We start from the raw sequence: 21,975 nt of genomic DNA, 5'->3' as shown, positions 1-21,975 counted from the left end.
AATATTGCTCGGAAGTGATAAATAAATGCTGTCACTGTACTGCACTGGGCGCATTTCTCGAGGTTATTGACACATATCAGAATAGTCTCTGGCGTTTTAAGTAGCTCAGATCTCAGAGGACTGTGAACTTTTATTGCTAGATAATTTCTGAGGTGAATAACATTCATTCTCTTACCATTAATTTAGTGCCCATCCCGAAGTATGTTATTGACTCCACATGTTCTCAGATGCCAACACCACGGAACAGTCACCTAAAATTGGACTGTTGTCGCAATTAAGAGTTACTGGTCAAGTCATGAGAACACACAAAGGGTGGTGGAGCACAAAATACTTTAAAAACGGAGGAGAAGCATTTGAATTCCGTCAAGGAAGTTGCACGGAATGGCAATGTGAGAAATGGCTGAATGATTCTTTATCAAGCTTATCAAAGGAAGTTGGGATGGAGAGTGATCAATGTTCAGAAAAATGGCACAAAGATGAGGCATTTTGTTTCGTTAGAAGTGCCTTGCAGTTACAATTGTCCTTTCATGGTCTTTCGCTGAACCGCTTTAATTGAAACGTGATGGTGGTGCATTCACCTTGATGTCTTCTGTTGAGCTTGTTTCGAAGGAGGTTTTTGTACAGAGGTTGCATTGGAATTAATCACAGTGCCCTGCTGTCCCCACGGTGAAATACTCTCATACAAAAAAATGTCGAAGATGAACGACATAAGACCCCGCCTCTTAAGTCCCTCTGCCCAGCTTTAGTTTGCAATGTCATTTGGGATTGACTAGATCGTAGTTGAACTCCACGACCTCTTCTGAAACTTGGTGCATAAGAAAATGGGGTGGACTCGTCAACCATAGAGCACAGCAGCTTGAGGAGGACATACAACATCAAAGGTCGTTAAAAAATGGAAGAGGAAACCAATCAACTGCACTTTAACTTGTAAAATAGGCATTTAAGGAATTCCTCCAACCAATATAGCTATTTACATCGGAACAAGAACAGGCTATTCAGCATGTTCAAGCTGAAAATAAGAGACCATTCAATTACTTTATCTTCAGTTGCACAGACACTGGAGGAGGTTATTCAACCTCTTTCCATCTGTGACACACGAGTGGGAAGGCCCTTTTAACCATGTAAGAGAGAGAAAGAGAGAGGAACTATTACTTGTTGCATCCTTTCTGAAATGTACAGGACGCTGGAAACCTAACACATTTTCTCAACCGGAAGACCGTTGATATCTACAGTAAATCAAGTGCATTGTAAGCTGGTAATCTTATCACTTGAAAAGCTAATTTTTCTTCCTTCGCTGAAGGACAGGAATGAGTCACATGGGATTTCAACCATCAATTGGCAATGATTTGAAGGTTATATGTAGATTCTTAATTCCAGACTTTTAAGAAGAAATTGGAAGCAGATCCCACCATCTGACGTAGCGGGACTCGAACGTTGGCCACCAGAACATTAGTTCAATTCGAGTGGTGATAATACTACCAGGCCACTGCCTCCCGTAAAGCGTGCGACGCTGTTATCATTTCAGTTGATCTTACTTCAAACTAATCCAGCTCACCATGCACCTGCCACTAACAGCAGCCATGGAGAACTCCACCGTTTGTCGTGTGTCTTAAGGTGTTTCATCTTTGACCGAATGCAGCACAAAACTTCAGGTTGTGGAATTGAGGAATTGGACATGGATGTCAAATACTGGCGGTAGAGAGGTGACGGCTGTATGGAAGTAAGTGCACAATCCTTCATAACGATTGAAACGTTATTAAGAAGAATTGATAACCTTTGCACTAAGTTGGGGAAACCCCTTGTGCCATCTACCAACTTCCAGAACCGGTGCCTATAATCACGCTCAGAACATTCAATGAAAATCATAAACTCGATCGAATTGATATCTCAAAACTGCAAGGTGGAATGATGCAGGTGCAGTCATATTTCTATTACATATTTCCTATTATTAATGTGGTTCAATTCTTTAATGGGATACTTGAATGTTGAAATTACCATGAGAGTCGGTGCCGATAATGTCTATTTACTTGTAATTGCAATATAATCTAAATAGGCATGGCACTTCCTTTAGCTTTCCGTCCATTGTTCCTCAATTCGCTAACTTGCTTTTACCAGATTCTTTTCCTGATTGCATATTCGATACTGAATGTGAGTGGCTATGGAATTAATACTCTAATTAATGTTAACGAATTATTGAATACAATACCATTGATATTGTAGTTTCTCCCCTTGCGAACAAAATATTAAGCCACTATTTCATTGGGAAGTTCTTTTAAGCCTATAAAGGAACTTGACTCGACCATATGTGAATCGTGTATAGGTCTGGTATCCATTTCACAGAAAGAAACGTGATGTCATTGAAGGAGGTGCAAACGTGATTTTCAAAGACAGAAACTGAATGGTTGTACTTTTCACGAATCAATCAGATTGATGCACTGTTCCCTGGATGAGAGAAACTGGTGGTGGCAGAGAGTTTTGTTTGTGGTCAATTGGTTTGTTAGGGTCGGCGTAAAGAAAATGGTTAGAGTGCAAAATAAACATTGATATAAAATAATGATGGATAAATCCAACCGGGAAGTGATGAGAAAAGGCTTCGTCTAAGGCAAGGGTTCTGATTGGACATACATATGAAAGGAGAAGAACGAAATGCTGGCAAAGTTACAGGAAGTGCGTAGGCGGAGGATAAAATTGACATCAAGCATCAACATGTTCCAAAACATCTTATAATACATAAAGCGCGCTCCCAAAATGTTTTAGTCCTATAATGGAACTGATTATTGCTTATGTACAGTAATGAAGGGCGGGGTTAGATTATCGGCGTTTTGTCTTATTATTCTCGCATGAGAGGAGGGCATCGTCGGCAGGCCCTGGGCTTGTTGGTTGACTAAGCCAATGCAGAGGACATTGCTCCGGGTTTAGAATCACGTAGGGGCCAGACCAAGTAAGGATGGCAACTTTTCTTCCCTTATTAGTGAACCAGATGATTTTTGTACATATACCAACAATAGACAGTTTAAAATTCCAGTTGTTCTGTTTATCATATCAGTCATGATCGTACTGAATACCTGAGCAGACTCAATGAGTGGCATCGTCCTGCTTATAATGTGTGTGTTCGTACCTGTGTTTATCATTGCATGAAATAAGCTTTCTGAACTTTTTTTTGTTGAAGAATTGAGCAGCGACAAAGGACTTACACTTGCCTTTGACAAAATATCTACAATGGCTCCAGATTTGTGAATGATCTCGAGTTGTTTTATCATGTTAACCTCGGAAATTGTTGTTTAAATCTTTTTAAATTAAGTAAAAGATAATTCCATTAAAACATCCTCAACACTTTGGGAGTTTTCATCAGTGTCAGCGAGTTTTGAGAAGATTTGTAGCTCAGGCTGATGATAAGTATAAAAGTCAGCTCGCTGAGCTGGAAGGTTTGTTTTCAGACGTTTCCTCACCATAATTAGGGAACATCATCAGTGAGAGTCTTCGGTGAATCGCTAGTGGTATGTCTCGCCTCTCTATTTATTAAGTGGGTGATGTCATTTCCGGTTCTTTCTCTCAAGGCAGGATAGATGGGATGTAAGTCGATGTGTTTATTCTTGGAGTTTTGGTTAGAATGCCATGCCTTTCAGTCACCCGATTGTGCATAGATGTTCTCACAAGCAAAATATTGAACAATAGTCAGGAAATCTATTTTTAATTTTGTTAGCTGAGGGGAAAATGATGGTCTTGCAATCGCAAGCAGAGCTCGTCCTGCTCTTCACTTAAATGATACTTTCTACATTGAAGACGTCAGATGGGCTTTCAATTTGATATATTTTCTTGAATTAAGCCGCTTTGATGATGCATGTAGCACTGATCTTTTGGTAATATAATTATGCAGTCCTTTGACAATGCTTCACCTCCTCGGCACTAACCAGCCATCAGTAAGGGCTCTCTCAGGCATTACAATTGTGCAGGATTCTCCTGCGAGCGAACCACTCCCTCATGAATCAGTCTCTTTCAATTGAGTTCCCACAGCGCTGATATTGACAGTTGAACGCTGTCCCTCTGATATAGAGCACTCTATCTGTATTTATCTACAATGGGGCACTTCAAATTTACTAATTCACAATTCATAGGTTGGTCACTACAGTTCTTCAGACAGTCTACCACAGCCCGGTGCTCTTACTCATCACTGAACACCTGGTACTGTAGCTCTCTGTCAGCATTGAACCTGTGATAGTGTGGCAGTCTGTCTTTGCTGCCTGGCCGTCCTTAGTCCTAACTTTCTGAAATTGCTTGCTCAGTAAGTACTAACGCTTCATTGGTTCCTCCAACCATTCAGTACATCCGCATTCCTAATCCACCAACAGTGTGGTGTTCCACAAGCAGACGTTCCAAAAACGCAGCGCCCTCTCTGCTCTAGTGTTGGGGTTGCCAACATTCAACTCGTATCCAACTCTCAGGAGTCGACCCTCATCTTGAAGCATATGGCTCAGATGTCAGGGGGTTACCAATTGCAGCACATACATCTATGTAATACACAAAAATCTCTTCCAGTGTCGAATTAAGGTTATCTGCTTCCTGAGCAACGTTTGCACATCATATGTGTGACAGAATCAATCTGGCATGAAGTTCTGACATGTGAGCTAGCACTGTAATATTTAATGCACAGATATTACGATGCCAGTTATAACTGATTTTTGCCCAGCAACAACAGCACAGATTGTCACTCAATTCAGAAAGTCAGCCAAGAATTGTTTCGTCATGGAAATGGCAGAGTAGAAGCAAAAAGCTGAACATTTTGCTATTATCTGTAAGAATTTTAAATAAAGTGAAGATCTGGAAGCCTTTATTGTCCAGTGCAGCTGGGAGTAGGTCAAAGGAATGTAACCTGATGCTTGGCGCAGCTATAAACAAAATGGGGCTGAACGAAAATCAGGGGCGATAGAAATTGAAGTCAGGTTGCTAATCGACTACTGTTTGCTGGTTCCCTGAAACTGGAAATAGGTTTCGCTTGGAGCAGCTGGAGATTTGGAATTGTGCCACTGAATGGATGCTAGAGTTCAGTACTTGAGTCTCAACGAGATACAGCCTGGTCGTGGAGCAGCAATTGAACCTGTGTTAAGAAGCTGGTGTATCGCCTGACCATTAGCAGTGACCTAAGAAGTAGAACAAATACGCTGGAAAGGAAGAACAAAGGGTTAGAACATAGAACATAGAACATTACAGCGCAGTACAGGCCCTTCGGCCCTCGATGTTGCTCCGCCCTGTCATACTAATCTGAAGCCCATCCCACCTACACTATTCCATGTACGTCCATATTCCTGTCCAATGACGACTTAAATGAACTTAAACTTGGTGAATCTACTAGGCAAAGCATTCCCTACCTTTACTACTCTCTGAGTAAAGAAACTGCCTCTGACATCTGTCTTATACCTATCTCCCCTCACTTTAAAGTTGTGTCCCCCCATGATTGCCGTCCCCATACTTGGAAAAAGGCTCTCCCTGTCCACCCTATCTAACCCTCTGATGATCTTGTATGTCTCTATTAAGTCACCTCTCAACCTTCTTCTCTCGAACGAGAACAGCCTCAAGGCCCTCAGCCTTTCCTCGTTAAGACAGTCCTTCCGTACCAGGCAACATCCTAACAAAATCTCCTCTGCTTTCACGTCCTTTTTATAATGCGGTGACCAGAACTGTACACAATACTCCAAGTGCGGCCATACCAGAGCTTTGTACAGCTGGAGCATAACCTCCTGGTTCCAGTACTCAATCCCCCTGTTAATAAAGGCCAAATAACTGTATGCCTTCTTAACAACCCTGTCAATCTGGGTGGCAACTTTCAGGGATTTGTGTACATGGACACTGAGATCTCTCTGCTCATCTGCACTCCTAAGAATCCTACCATTAGCCCAGTACTTTGCATTCCGATTACTCCGGCCAAAGTGGATCAGCTCACACTTGTCCACATTAAACTCCATTTGCCACCTCTCAGTCCAGCTCTGCGTCCTATCTATGTCTCTCTGCAACCTACTACATCCTCGTCACTATCCACAACTCCACTGACCTTAGTGTCGTGCACAAATTTACTAACCCACCCTTCTAAGCCCTCATCCAGGTAATTTATAAAAATGATGACCCATCACCGAACCTTACGGTACGCTGCTAGTAACTGGACACCAAGATGAGCATGTTCCATCAGCTACAACCCTCTGCTTTCTTTCAGCAAGCCAATTACTGATCCAAACTGCCATGTCTCTCACAATCACATTCCTCTGTATTTTATATAATAGCCTACTGTGGTGAATCTTATCGAACGTCTTGCTGAAATCCATATACACCACATCAACCAGTTTACTCTCATCTAACTGTTTGGTAACTTTGTCAAAAAACTCAATAAGAGTTGTTAGGCACGACCCACCCTTCACAAAACCGTGTTGATTGTCCCTGATCAGATTATTCTTTTCTAAATGGTTATAAATTCTATCTCTTACAACCTTTTCCAACACTTTACCAACAACTGAAGTGAGACTCACTGGTCTGTAATTACCAGGGTTGTCTCGACTGCTCTTTTCGAACAAGGGAACCACATTTGCTATCCTCCAGTCCTCAGGCACTATTCCTGTAGACAATGATGATTTGAAGATCAATGCCAAATGCTCGGTAATCTCTTCCCTTGCTTCCCAGAGTATCCTAGGATAGATCCCATCCGGCCCAGGGGGCTTGTCTATTTTCACACTCTGCAGTATTTCTAATACCTCTTCCTTGTGAACCTCAATCTCTTCTAGTCTAGAGGCAAATATCTCTGCATCTTCCTCACCAACATTTTTATTTTGTAAAGTGAACACTGTCAAAAAATATTTATTTACTGCTTCCCCTACCTATTCTGACACCACACACAGCTTCCCACTATTATCCTTGATTGGCCCTAATTTACCTCTCGTCATTCTTTTATTCCTGACATACCTATGGAAAGCCTTAGGGTTAACCCTGATCCTATTCACCAACAACGTCTCATGTCTCCTCCTGGCTCTTCTGAGCTCTCTTTTTAGGTCTTTCCTGACTTCCTGTAACCCTCAAGCGCCCTAACTCAGTTTTCGCATTTTGTTCTAACATAAGTTTTCTTCTTCTTCTTGACCAGGGATTCCACTTTCATCGTAAACCATGGCTCACACGTGACAGGTACCTACCTGCACCTGCCTGACAGGTACTTACTTATCTGGAACACATAGGAGCCTTTCCTTGAATAAGCTCCACATTTTTAATGTGCTCAACCCCTGCAGTTTCCTTCCCCATTCTATGTTTCCTAAATCTTTCCTAATTGCATCGTAATTTCCCTTCCCCCAGCTGTAACTCTTGCTCGGTGGAGTACACCTATCCCTTTCCATCACTGAAGTAAACCTGACTGAATTATGATCGCTGTCTCAAAAGTGCTCACCTACTTCCAAATCTAACACCTGGCCAGGCTCGTTACCCAGTACTAAATCCAAAGAGGCTTCGCCTCTTGTAGGCCTGTCTACATACTGTGTCAGGAAGCCCTCCTGCACACACTGGACAAAAACTGACCCATCTATCGTATTCGTACTGTAGTGATCCCAGTCAATATTTGGATAGTTGAAGTCCCCCATGACAACTACCCTGCCTCTCTCACTCCTATCAAGAATCATCTTTCCTATCGTTTCCTCTACTTCTCTGGGACTATTCGGAGGCCTATAGAAAACATGGTGACTTCTCCTTTCCTGTTTCTAACTCAGCCCATACTACCTCAGCTAACGAGTCTACACATATTCTTTCTACAACTATTGTCCCTGATCAACAATGCCACACCTCCCCCTCTTTTACCATCTTCTCTGTCCTTACTGAAACATCTGAATCCCGGAACCTGCAACAGCCATTCCTGTCCCTGCTCTATCCATGTCTCCGTAATAGTCACAACATCGAAGTCCCAGGTACCACCCGATGCTGCCAGTTCACCCACTTTATTTCGGATGCTCCTCGCGTTGAAGTACACACACTTCAAACCAGGTTCTCGCTTGCCAGTGTCAGATTCTTGATTTGGGAACTCCATACTCTCATCCTCTTCTGTACTTGTCCTACAATTTTGGTTCCCATCCCCCTGCTGTATTAGTTTAAATCCACCTATTAGCTTTAGCGAATTTCCCACCCAGGATATTGTATCCCCTCTGGTTTAGATGAATACCATCTGCTTGTAGAGGTCCCACCTACATTCGTAACGGAATTGCGGTGGGTTCATCACATTAGGTGTGGGAATAGATCTGAGGGAACTCTGGATTCATATGCCGTTTGGCTGAGGATCGTAATCTGAAATTCGGCAGGGGTTTTAAACTGGAGAGCAAGCTAGCTCTGGAAAAGAAAAAGACTGCACTTCCTTGTGAAGGAGGAAAACGTTTCATGAGATTTGGGGACGCAGTGACAGTAACGTCTGGGTGGATTGCTAAGAAATCAATGGGATGTGCTTTGACATATGTTCACAAATTGAATCTTATATGTCTGAGATATCAAACTTTGTAAATAGTAAGCAAAAAGATTACTAGCCCCGAATCAATTCGTAACGGAAATGTGATGGGTTCATCTAGGATCATAACAAGCTTTACTTCAGAAAACCTAAATGAAGGGGCTGCAGTGGAGACGGTTTCTTTCTTCTTACTTTCCAAATTAACCAGGTTTTAGCCAATCAACGAGTTACATGCAATAGCGAAAGCAGAGCGATAGGTGTCAGCATTGTCTCAATAATGCATGTAGTTCTTCGACATCTTTTCTCATTCTGGGCCTCTGGTTTGTAACTGCCTCCCTAAAGTTATTGGCCTCTGTCCTCCTCTAAAGGAGGACGATCTCCAAAATTATTATAATTTCTTACTTAATTTCTCCTTCTGAACCCCAGTGTAAATGTTAGTTGACAAAACATCCAAGAGATAGTTTTAAGCTAAGGGATGATAGATTCAAAATTGAGATCAGAAATTACTTATCTCAGAGGGTCTTGAATCGGTGGAATTCGCTATCGGAGAGCATGGTGGACGCCGTGACACTGAGTATATTTAAGGAAGAGCTAAACATATTTTAATTCGTGGTGGTTTAGAGGGAAATGAACAGCGGGCAGGAAAGTGGAGTTAAGACCGAGATAAGATCAAGCATGATGATACTGACTCCTATCGAAGCAGGTTTGAGAGCCTGAATTACCTATCCCCTGCCCTTAGTTTTTATGTCCTTGTGTGTTGACGATTGACAACGTGCGATTCCATTATTATTGTGGATCTGAAAGTGAGAGGTGTGGTAGGTTTTTGAACTGAAGGATCACTTACTTGCGCCTCTGTGACACTACTGGCAGCACAGTAATATGTCCCTTCATCCTCTGTATTCGCCCCAGTTATGTTCAAGTTAATGTTTTGCATACCATTCCTTGTTGCTTGGTACCGATCGGAGACACCTTTCTCTTTCTCTATATTGCTGTCATAGCCATATGAGCGCAAAAGCATTTGCAGTCCTCCACCTTTCTTCTGTTGGTACCAATACATGTACTCTAACGACTGACTTTGTCGGCAGTTCAAGCTCACGCCTTTTCCCCATTCAACAGACAATTGAGTTGGCGATTGGAAGATCCGATGCTCCTGAGAGATCACATCTATGTAACAGAAGAAAAAGCGAAACTTGCTTTTAAAGTTACTGGCAACGCTTTCGAAAACAAACCATTATTAATGTGTCTAAGATACAGCAAACTAGTAGGAGGTTCATCGCCGAGATCCAACAATTGCCTTTTCACAATCACCACTCAATTGTTAAATGTTTCAAAAACCTTTCCCTAATCAGTTCACCACTAACGACAATTAATACTGTAATTCCTAATATTTCCAATATCTCTGAACATGACCTCAATAAACTCAGTGGGAGGGCCAAGTGACTTACACGGCAACAATAAAATAATGATGCATGAATTCGGGCCCAAATGCATTCTATCCCAATCTCTGCCTCCTGATGTTCTAGCTGTCTTATAGAATAACACCAGGTGATATTGCTTTCGCAATTTGCTGAGTTGGAAGGAGCTTAAGCAGTCCTGCGTGTATTGATATACGAGCTGAGACCCCCTAGGCCGCACCCACGCCAATGAGATTATTACATTTAAATCACATGATTGAAACGAAAGCACAACCGTGAGCGACACTCAGTGCAGTGCAAAAGAAGTTCTGCTGGACTGAAAGGAGAAGTATTGACAGAGTGTTACGTTGTCGGTGGGTCAGCAGGGAGGGAGAGTGCATGTTTGAAGGAATATGACAGTTACCTGCGCTCTCGGAAGAACAATACTGCAAAGTCAGAAGACCGGTAACGAGTGGACATTGGATTTGCCGGAGGCTCAGTACTGAGGAAGATTCGGATGTCTTTTTTTTATTGAACTCTCAGAAGACGTTAACATTTCAAGTGCCACAGTTTTGAAGAAAAGCAGCGAATTCGCTCAGTAACCTGGGGAGGCAGTTTAATCCTGAAACGACTTCACGGAAAGCCGTGAAGATCGTTGTTACATTATTATTTGTCGAGACTTTGGCAGAAATTGATTGCCACGTTCCACACATTGCAACAGTGCTAGGCTTCAGAAAAAAGACACCTTTGAAGATTCGTTGACTTGCGATGGTAGTCAAAGACGATAGAAAGTGCTTCAGGTTTAATATAATTATAAATTAAAGAAGGCGAAAGTGAGAAATAATTCCTCTTATTTTCGTATAGACGTCGATGGGAGAGGACATATTTCTCTTGCCCTTCACACAAGGTAGAATTGCAATCAGATGCTGCAGAATAGTATCTTTTTAGCAGGAAGTGACAGTTGGTGTCGTCTGTATTGTACCCATAATGGAAATGATTAATGACTTTTCAATAATAGCAGACAGACAATTAGGAGAAGGAGAGCATCTTCAGAATGGAAACCTGTAACTGGTGGAATGCCATAGGAATCAATGGTGGAGCCAAAATATGTGACTAATATATATCATTTCCGATATATATTAATGACTCAGGCGAGAAAATTGAATGTACATTCGTCAAATTTGCAGATGGCACAAAAATAGATGTAATGGCAAGTGGTACGAATGACAAAATATGCAGGAGGATGCAAATAGTTAAGCAAGTGACCAGAATACTTGGCATATGAAATACCATGTGGGAAAACGTGAATCCCGCATCCTGACATTATAAAACGGAGGAGCTCAACGTTACTTAAATGGAGAAAGACTAAATTTAGCTGCAGAACAGAAAGATTTGGGAGTCCTCATCCATGAATTCTAAAAGTTTGCACCCAATTCAGCGGGTGATATGGAACGTAAACAGAATGCTGGCCTTTACTTCAATGGGAACGTGATATAAAAGAATAGAGGATTTTCTAAAACTATACAAGGCACGCATCGCACCCCAGCTGGAAAACTGTGAACTGTTTTTGGCCAGTATTTAAGGAAAGGTTTACAGGAACTGAAGGAGGTTCACTACGCTGATACCCACTATGAAGAGATTGTCTTACCAGGAGAGATTCATGGACTGTGTCTAAACATGTTAGAATTGAGAGGAGCAAGAAGCAATCTTTTTGAAATATTTTCAGGGGACTTGACAAGTTGGATGTGGAAACGTTGTTTCTCCCTGTGGTAAAGGTTAAAACCAGAGGACATCTCAGAATAATTGGTTACACATTTAAAACAGAGAGTACTTTTTACTCACAGGGAATTGACTCTATTGAATCTCAACAACCACTGAGTTGTGGAGGCTGGGTCATTAAATATATTAAATACTGCAACAGGCAGACTTTTAATTAGTAAAGTAATTAAGGATCATAAGGAAAAAAGCAGTTGAAGATTTTCAGATCCGCCATGGTCTTACTGAATTGTGGGCTGAATGAGCTATTTCTGCTTCTACACTTTAATGTCTTTTTTAGTCTATATTATGTGACAACAGACGATACACCTCTGTCTGCCACGAGCGAACGCCAACCACAAATGTGTGCCTTTTTTTTTAAATGTTAGACTTTGAAAATTATTCATTTCCTGTACAAAGAACTTAGAACAAATGAGGAAATCGGAAATCTTTTGCATTTTTATTCGAGTAATGGGGTACAGATCAACGATATATCTGGAAGCACGTGAACAAAATAATAGTCAACAATTGGAATGCATCATTTGGGAAGACGTGAATTCGGATTATATCAAAGTTACAGTTGAATGATTAAGTTGAGAAACTAGCACTTTGTATTAGAGCGTGCTTAGTAGCCTTGTGTGTGCTAATGCCCTCTCCCGTTGATGCCAGTGCTGTGGAAAAGTTTGTGTTTTTTTTGTTTTCTTTTGAGATTTCAGTGCATATTGTCATTACAAACAGATACAATATGAACACCCTATCTTGGGTTGCTTCGAGGTGGTAGTAGTAAATTGTTTTCCTCAATACAAGATCTGACACGAACCGCTTCACTTTTTTCCTATCTGAGCTATTCCCTTTCGTCAACTCATTCTCATTAACGCATACTCTTATTTAATTAAGTTTAAAATTCGATTTTCAGCTACAAATTTCTCAACTTCAAACTGAATTTCTTCTATCACATTGTAATCATCCATGGTATGAGGATTTTGTTTTGATGTAAGATCATGAATAAGTCCTGTCTCATTTCCGTTTCTGGCATAGTTTAGACCCAATACCCAGCATGAGCCAAACTAACGTAGTTTACAAAGTACCATGCAAGGACTGCACAAAACACTATATAGGACAAACAAGAAGACAGCTAACAATCCGCATCCATGAACATCAGCTAGCCACAAAACGACACGACCAGCTATCTCTAGTAGCCATACACTCAGACAACCAGCAACATGAATTTGACTGGGAAAACACCACTATCATAGGACAAGCCAGACAGAGAACAGCCAGAGAATTCCTAGAAGCATGGCATTCATCCACAAACTCCATTAACAGACACATTGACCTGGACACCATATACAAACCACTACAGCTGAAACTGACACCCGGAAACGGCAAGAACGTCCATCAACAGACATATCGACCTGGACCCCACATACAAATCACTGCAGCTGAAACTGACACCCGGAAGCGGCAAGAACAAACCAATATAAATACCGGAAGAAACATCAAAGCAGCGCTTCACACGAGGCTCCAACAGCACTGATGATGTTCCCTAGCCAGGGAACGAAACGTTTGCAGCAAAAACTTCCAGCTCGGCGAGCAGAACCACAACAATATTAACCCGAATATACAAGTGTACTCAGACATCAGAAGCTGCAAGGAAGGTAAATGGCTGCAACAACTAAATGTAAGAGGAATGCATATCCTATGCCAGCACAACATTTTGACCCTGGTTTCTTTCCAGGGTCAAACTACTGTAAGTATCTGGTTATGAATGTCTAAAGAGATTTGCCAATTTCCTGTTATTGTTTTATACTTTCTTACTTTCATCATGATTTCGCAAATTTCCAGGCAAAAGTCACTGCCTGGTTTTTTTTCTGTGCATCGAGTTTGTTGGGAAATTTTATCCTAAATAAAGCAAATTTGACCGGCATTAAAGGGAATCTTTATGATATAAACCAGCCACTTCCCAATGTACACCCTCCACAGTTGTAATTAGCTATCTCACTCCACGGAAGCAAATATGGCAATGATGCAGTGGGCAATAACATCATTTAATTTTTCAAGTTTAACGCTGGTCGTCCAGGTTTTCCAAGCATTGGCGAACAAGCCAACCGCAACTAGGTGAGGATCTGTAGATCCAGGAGATGAAAACCGTTCCAATACCTCTCGAATTCAGCAGGCCGGCCTGTGGAAGTTCCATGTATGGGCAGCCATCTATCTTTCCTAAACCGTTCTCTGCAACACCCCACGTTGCCTCCTGTTCCCTCCTTGTCCCTCAGCCTTCAAACCCACGACCCACCTCTTGATCCAACAGCCCAAGACATAAGTTTTTCACCATCTGTAGGCAACACCACAATCTCCCATTAAGACTAGCAATGCCACCCCTGGCATCCGATCTATTCATTCCCTCGATCCATCCCAAACCCCTCAGGCTCACAATCACCACCATATTTTCATCACTCCCCCAGTCCCTACATGAATGTACCTCATCTACCAGCCTTCATTCACTGGCTCCCATCAACTCAAAGTCTCTCTGTCAATTAGGCTTAGTTTCTTACAGGTGATGATCTCTTGTATCCGTTGTGTAGTACAAATCCCACCTGCAGTCTGGGATATGATTTCTTCTGGATTCCCCATTACCGTCAGAATCATTCCCCACCTGCTCATGTCCCAGACCCCAACCACAGCTTTGAATATTTCAGGTAAGAAAAAATAGAGGCCTATTTGAAGATGCGAGTCGAAGAGCGTGGTGCTGGAAAAGCACAGCCGGTCAGGCAAATATCCGAGGAGCAGGAGAATCGATGCTTCGGGCATACGTTCTTCATCAGACCTGGTTCATTTATCATTTCATCATTTATTGGATAATCATCTGACCATCTCATGTGTGTTGTTTATACTTCCAAACTGTCAATTACCCTGGCATATGCACTTCCCTGATTATTTCTCTTTTTTACCTTGCGATCATTTCTCTGTATGGGATATCACATTGCTATAGCCATCTTGATACGAATTGCAAACGTATTTTGAGAAAGATACTTAAATTTTCACGCTTCTGTTACCATTTTTCTTCACTTAAACCTTATTTTAGCCTATTTGTATATGCAATCTGTTTTTCTCTCACACCCTGGTTATCATTAACCGTAATGCTATCCTGTTCTTATTCATTCGTGGGATGTGGGTATCGATACCTAAACCTGCAGTTATTTCCCATCCATTGATGCCTTTGAAATGTGATGGTGAGCTGTATTTTTGAACTATTGCAGTCTGTTTATTATAGGTAAGCCCAAAATGCCGTTGGAGGAATAGTTGGCAGTTTTAACACTCGGACCCAGGGATACTGAACGAATAGTGATGTAGTTTCAAATCATCATGGCGAATTGTTTGGAGAGGGACTTGCAGGTGATGATGCCCCCATGTCTCTCCTGCCCATCTTTTAGTCGGTGCCAATCATGGATTTGGAAGGTGTTGTTTATTTGATGAATATTTATAGAGTACGTTGTAACTGGTACACATTGCTGCTGTTCAATGTCAATTCTGAAATTAGCGATTTTTTTGTGGATGTGGTGCCAATCAAGTGAGCTGATTTGTATGTCAAGCTTCTTGAAAGTTTTAAAGGTCCATTCATCCAGACAACTGGGCAGTATTCACTAAATTCCTGATTCAGGCTTTGTATTTGGTTGACAGATTTTGTGAACTATCTGACTCTCTTTCTGTCCAATATAGTTGGACATGCCAACACGTGAGGGATAGCCAGGAACTGACATCGGAAAGGTACAAGCAGGAAAATATAGCTCTTGAAATGCTACAAGATGGTTATTGTCATGCCGCATAAGAGATTTGAAACACTGTGTTCACTTGCAGCGCAGAAATACATCGCTGTATCACCCGGGTTTACAGACAGAATTTTTAGAATGGACGTTTTCAGATTGCGTCTCACCACGTCGAACCCCTTCTCGAATCCTCTCTCGAAAGTGGGTTTATTCCCAGACACGTCAATCGCCACAAGTTGCAGACCCTGTCCACCAGACTGCCGGTACCAGAGCATTGTGATGTAATCACTGTCCTCCTGTTGACAGGTCAACGCTGCGGTGTCCTCTCGGCGCACAGTCAGTTCTCTGGGAATCTGAGACACTGAAACGCATCGACAATGGCCTGAAGTGGAAAATAAGATATATAATTCCGTTAATGTAGCGACAGTAGTCGAATGGATGAAGAACGATGGCTTCCGTACATTACAGTGTGTTTTCTACCGAAAATAATCTTAACAAATCATACGGCACAAAAAGGAAGTCAATTCTCCCAGCTAATTTGTTCCAGCTTTTTGTATAAACTAATCTAAAAGATTCCACAGCCAAAATGTCTCCCTAGGAATTCTATGTAAATTAACAGGAGAGACTTAATGAATACATATTTGTTATATAGCAAAATATTAGTATAACATAACTCATACTTCGCTTTCTACATAGAGAAAGCAAAAGCAATAAAACAAAGGAAAAAGTTACATCGATCATTAATCGTACGTAAGTAAACTTTGTTTCAACGCAAGAACAATGGGTTTGAAGTTAGCTTACAAAACATCAGCAATGCAAAGGCACAGAACAGGAGATTTATTTCCATCTTTCTAGGGAGCCCAATATGAAGTCTGACAAGCGAAGAGATAAATAACATACGGAATCTATTGTTGAAGGCATGTGTGAAAGTTGCAACGTGCCAACTGGAAATGACGCCACGGATGTGACAAGCCTTGCTGAATAAAAGCTGTGTACGGAAGTGAATTAATATTATATGGAATTGGTTCAAATGCTCCGACTTCTGTTGTCTTACTATAAGTGATTTTCTGAGTAGGAAGAACGTTAACTATTTCAGATCCGATCTAAAAGCAAAATATTTGAAGATCTTCTGATTTTTAAGTAGCATAAGACCTGAAGCATTAATTATATCGAATTGACAATACCTTCTAAGCAATTTCAGTACTTTAAGAGTTAATTTCAGGTTATTATTGCTTTGGGTGTTCACTTATGCGCCTAATTTCCTTTCTTTTAACCGACATTCCGAAGTGGTTGGAAAACTGTGACTACACCTTCGTGGTATTTGTGGGGAATTAGTAAAGTGCATTCAATACGTTCAGTAAAGCACAGTAAAGTTTCCAAATGCATTTGCCTTCTACAGAAAGATAGAAAGAAAATTGCCAAATAAAAATACTGTCCAAATGAAGAATTCCGTTGATAATAGATAAATAAATGATTGGATAATTACACACGATCGAAGAATGATTGAATGGGAAATGGCTTAAAACAGAGATAGCACTATGATTTGACAACGTGATTTGAAGGTGCAACTAATAAAGGCTGGCAAAGTTGTGCGGAATTGCCTTGACCCTGCTGTAGATTCTGTGCTGTTCCATGTGATCTGAACAGTTCAAGTGTATTCTGTTTTACGGAGATTGCGAAATTTGTGTTTGATATGTTTAATTTGACAGAGAAGCAGAATATCTTCCAAAACTGTGTAATATAGGTGGGTATTGATGCTCAAAGGCTTTTGGGAGACCGTGCACATGAATCATCTCAAGGTGCCATTTATGTTCAGGAAAAACGTTGAGGCAATAAATCTGTTTTTATTTATCGATTTATTTATTTAAGGTGATAGAATATGAACTCAAGCAGCAAAAATACTTCATTTTTTGTGAAATTGCACACGTTTACTGTTAAACTATACTTGCAAAAGAAAAATCTTACTTCTCTCAGAGGCATTATTATGGCGTGAGTAACCTCTGGAACGAGAGGTTTGACCTGCGAGAAGAGGTTTCATAGGATTTTGTTCTCTCATGGTGAGAATAGAGAACAACAAGTAGAAATGGCCCGACGAGACATCCGATTCCGGAGGTTTTAGGGATTTGCAATATATTCTGAACTTGCCAGTGATGCCTACATCCAACAAATAAGAACAATAACAATAGGTGACAAGATGTTCTAATAATTGATCGACTATTCAGTATTAGCATAAATTTCTCCACAAAAGGAGTTGTGAATTTTTGGAATTCTCCTTCCAAAGAAATGTCCAGTCATTTGTTTTATTCAGGACAGAGATTGGTAGACGTTGTGCCAAAGGGTAAGACAAAGATAATAAGCATAGACAAGAAGAGCTAAGGCGGCAAAAAAAAACTGTTTTTAATGAATGGTAGAGGTGGCTCTAATTCCTGATGAAGGGCTCTGGCCCGAAACGTCGAATTTCCTGTTCCTTGGATGCTGCCTAACCTGCTGTGCTTTAACCAGCAACACATTTTCAGCTCTGATCTCCAGCATCTGCAGACCTCACTTTGTACTCTAAGAAATAAAAGGCTTACTTTTTTTTTAATTCAGTCATTGAGTATGAATTTTGATGTCAGGCCCAACATTTGTGCTAAATCTTGAAGAGTCGTCAGATCTTTCCAATTATTCATTTTTGTTTGCGCTACTGACGCCCACAGAGTGATGCACAGTGTGGTTAGCAAAGGAGTGCCAGGAGTTTAGCTAATCGTAGTAGGGGGTCTTAGTTCTTATGTTCCAGCACAACAATGTTCTGTATAATTCAAATATGTACTGCAGTGAGAATCAAATGTATTTGATCTGGCATTGCCACCTGCTGTTGCAATAATGTAATAGTAATTCATCTGGAATAGCCAAAATTAGGTCGGCAGACAGTTAAAGAGTTCAGGGCTTGTTTTATTTTCATTTTAAAACCCGTCTGCACTCTTCAGCCTCACAAAGAAAACTACTAAGACGATGAACTTATATTTTGTTTGTCACATTTCATGGTGTAGTGCCACGAGATACTTCATTAATCTTTCGGTATGGAAATGTAGGAACATAGAGGCATGAAGATGCAATTAACGTTCTCGAGCTATTCTACAGTTAACATATATAATCACTATTTATATCATAAATAGATTGGTCAGCGTTGATCAACTTCAATAAAACTCGCTTGAAAAGTTCAATTGATGCCCCGAACAGTAACTTTTTTTTGCCGATACCTTTCGGCTTCAATGAGCATTTGCAAGTAGCTTCAGTGAATTACATCGTAACAAACGATCGTAATACTAGTTTAAAAGGATTATTATCTGAATGGTAAAACGTTGCAGCATGCTGCTATACAGAGGGATCTGGGGTTCTTGTGCATGAATCACAGAGGGTTGGTTTGCCGTATAATAAGTAATTAGGAATACAAATGGAATTTTTTCCTTTATTGCTGAAGGGATTGAGTTTAAAAACAGGGCGGTTATGTTGCAGCTGTACAAGGTGCTAGTGAGGCCACATCTGGAGTAGTGTGTACAGTTTTGGTTTCTTGACTTGGGAAGGAATGCTCTGGCTCTAGAGAAGGTACAGAAGTGGTTGACTAAGTTGATTCTGGAGTAGATGGGGTTGTTTTATGAGGAGCGACTGAGTAGACTGGGATTATATTCATTGGAATTTAGACGAATTAGGGAGGATCGCCACAGGAACATAAAATTTTGAAGGGAATGAGTGAGATAGAAATAGAGATGTCTCCACCGGTGGGTGAAACTAGGACAAGAGGGCATAGCTGAAAATGTGTTGCTGGTTAAAGCACAGCAGGTTAGGCAGCATCCAAGGAATAGGAAATTCGACGTTCGGGCATAAGCCCTTCATCAGGACTGAGAAGAGTGTGCCAAGCAGGCAAAGATAAAAGGTAGGGAGGAGGGACTTGGGGGAGGGGCGATGGAGATGTGATAGGTGGAAGGAGGTCAAGGTGAGGGTGATAGGCCTGAGTGGGGTGGGGGCGGAGAGGTTAGGAAGAAGATTGCAGGTTAGGAGGGTGGTGCTGAGTTGAGGGAACCGACTGAGACAAGGTGGGGGGAGGGGAAATGAGGAAACTGGAGAAATCTGAGTTCATCCCTTGTGGTTGGAGGGTTCCCAGGCGGAAGATGAGGCGCTCCTCCTCCAGCCGTCGTGTTGTTATGTTCTGCCGGTGGAGGAGTCCAAGGACCTGCATGTCCTCGGTGGAGTGGGAGAGAGAGTTAAAGTGTTGAGCCACTGGGTGGTTGGGTTGGTTGGTCCGGGCGTCCCTGAGGCGTTCTCTGAAGCTTTCCGCAAGTAAGCGGCCCGTCTCCCCAATGTAGAGGAGGCCACATCGGGTGCAGCGGATGCAATAGATGATGTGTGTGGAGGTACAGGTGAACTTGTGGCGGATATGGAAGGATCCCTTGGGGCCTTGGAGGGAAGTGAGGGAGGAGGTCCAACCGCCACCAAGACAGAATTCCCGCTCCTCCGCCCTTGAGCCCCGCTCCTCCAACCGCCACCAAGACAGAATTCCCGCTCAGAACGGCTTTATTTCCACTACCAAATTGCACATGGAATATTCTTGGTTCTTACGTCACTGAAACTAACAAGCATGTGCAGCAAGCAATTAAGAGCGCAGGTAATATGTTGCTCCTTATTGCAAGAAGAGTTGATTTCAAAAGAAAAAAGTCTTGCTGCGATTAAACAAGAGCTTGACAAGACCGCACTTCACTTATCCTTACAGTTTTTTTTAAAAAAAGACTAGTTTCTGGAATTCTGTGTTTGTCCTATAAGCAGAGCAGGCGTATATTTTGGAAGATTGAAATGCGAATATCATTGAAATACACAACATTCGTAAAGACCTCAAGAAGCTTTTTTTGTGCCACTATCTAGGTTCATGGGAGATGGGTACTTCTGGCTCGGCCAGTATTTCTTATCCATCCTTAATTGCCCAGAGAACAGACTGAGTCAATCACATTGCTGTAGGTCTGAAGTCATATGTTGGCCAGACCAGGTAATGGTGGCATATATGACTGTAAAATGGTAAATACGTGATCATTATTAAATTTAGATCAAAGTTCACCGCCTGCAATGGTGAGATTCGAATTTATGACCCCAGAGCATGGGTTCGAGCTTCTAGATTACTGTTTAGTAACCATGCCGCGATGTCACCACTTCCTCAGGGGAGGTCACAGAATAAGAGATAGGCCATTTTGGACTGAGAAAATGATGACAGTGATAAATCTTTGAAATTCTCAATACACCTACGGACTTTCTTTCATCTTTCCTTCCATCTTTCTTCCTTTATTCTATTTGTTTGTTCTGTAATTATTTGCACTCCAGTTTACTTAGCATGCTGAAGAGATCGGAACTTTCAGGCGGCAAGGTGTTCGGCAGGAATATCAGCTGTTTCTCTGCGATGGTTTTTGTTGGGGTTTCCGATGACTCCATCGCTGGCTGCTCAGAAATAACTTGCCTCATCTGCGGGGCCAACATTGCTGATTGTCAGGGTAGACATGCTCTCGTTAATGGTTCGTGTGATTTCGAATCGTGACTTGAAGTTCTCTTCATACACAGCTTCGTTGCTCCTGTACTGACACCCGATGAGTTTGAAACCTTCTCCAGGTTTCTGGCGATACTAGAGCATGTTGCTACAGACTCTCATTCTGATAGCAATTTAATACGGGCTGTTCACCATTTGTAACAGAGCGCGAAAGTGCCCACTGATGTATTACATCTGCCAGCGGACAGTCTGAAAGAAAAGCGACGCATTTCATGATTAGCTCCATTTTAGAAATTTGTAATCGAAATTCGACATAAAACTAATGCAACCGAGGGCCGCCTCTGGATAAAACAGGTTCATTATCTAACTCCAGTTTATAACAACAGGTAAATCTGGTATTTAAAGGCCGTAGTAAATAATTGACAAACAACAGAAATACGTTGTTATACTAAAAGCATCTGATATAATTATATATTTTAGCAACTAAAATAATGTTAATCGGTTGCAAATCGCAAGTACGGATTGCGGATGCACATGCTGCGGACATTAATATATGAATTGTTTCTCATAATTGTCCATCGGTACAATGCGAAAACAGCGCAATTAAGTTTAACAAATAGATGTCCCAAAGGCCTCCAGTGCAAAACTTTAAAAGTTCCATATATCTTACTCGGGCTCAAAACTACGAGAGAGTGAAGGTGAGCAAGTGGAGATGCATGATTTGGCAGCTGAAATGTCTCAATTCACCACTAAGGATGACGACGGCACTGATTAGTAGTCACAGACAAACGGAATTGTCGGAGCCGAAAATTACTTAAGAACGAACTGACATCCAGTTCTGAGGGCCTCTGATATCTTCAGGAGGGGCATGTCCTTTCCAAACCCAGAAATAACATTCAGGTGAAGGATACATTTGAAAGGAGCTAGCCAATATGCACTGAAGAAGTTGAATAGCATTGTGACCATGAACAGAAATTGCATTGTGCATTTAAAATATTGGCTTGGAAGCAAGGGAGTCTCCAGACGCTTTAGAAAAATGCCCGTAAGAAATTATACGTCCAACAGAGAATAGGACAAAGCGTCAGTTGAATCATGTCC

The 21,975-nt window shown here is 41.5% G+C and overlaps 1 long non-coding RNA gene and 1 gene segment (V, D, J or C); one reads left to right on the top strand and one right to left on the bottom strand.

The window, feature by feature from the left end:
- Window positions 1-807: 807 nt before the first annotated feature.
- LOC132836557 (uncharacterized) overlaps window positions 808-21,975 on the top strand; it is a 33,125-nt gene continuing 11,957 nt past the window's right edge. The window contains exon 1 of one of the 2 annotated variants that reach the window (XR_009647376.1): window positions 808-1,720. This is a non-coding gene — a long non-coding RNA (uncharacterized LOC132836557). Of the gene's footprint in view, window positions 1,915-21,975 lie in introns of both variants that reach the window. The other variant, XR_009647375.1, reaches the window with a different exon arrangement.
- LOC132836554 (T cell receptor beta variable 10-3-like) lies at window positions 4,956-9,989 on the bottom strand. The segment is given in 3 exon segments: window positions 4,956-5,159; window positions 9,300-9,619; window positions 9,901-9,989. Coding segments are annotated over 3 exon segments (387 nt in total).

The sequence above is a fragment of the Hemiscyllium ocellatum genome, chromosome 47 (genome assembly GCF_020745735.1).
Source record: "Hemiscyllium ocellatum isolate sHemOce1 chromosome 47, sHemOce1.pat.X.cur, whole genome shotgun sequence".
NCBI lineage: Eukaryota > Metazoa > Chordata > Chondrichthyes > Orectolobiformes > Hemiscylliidae > Hemiscyllium > Hemiscyllium ocellatum.
Note: the sequence above shows the minus strand (reverse complement) of the source record. Positions and strands in the feature narration are given on the sequence as shown.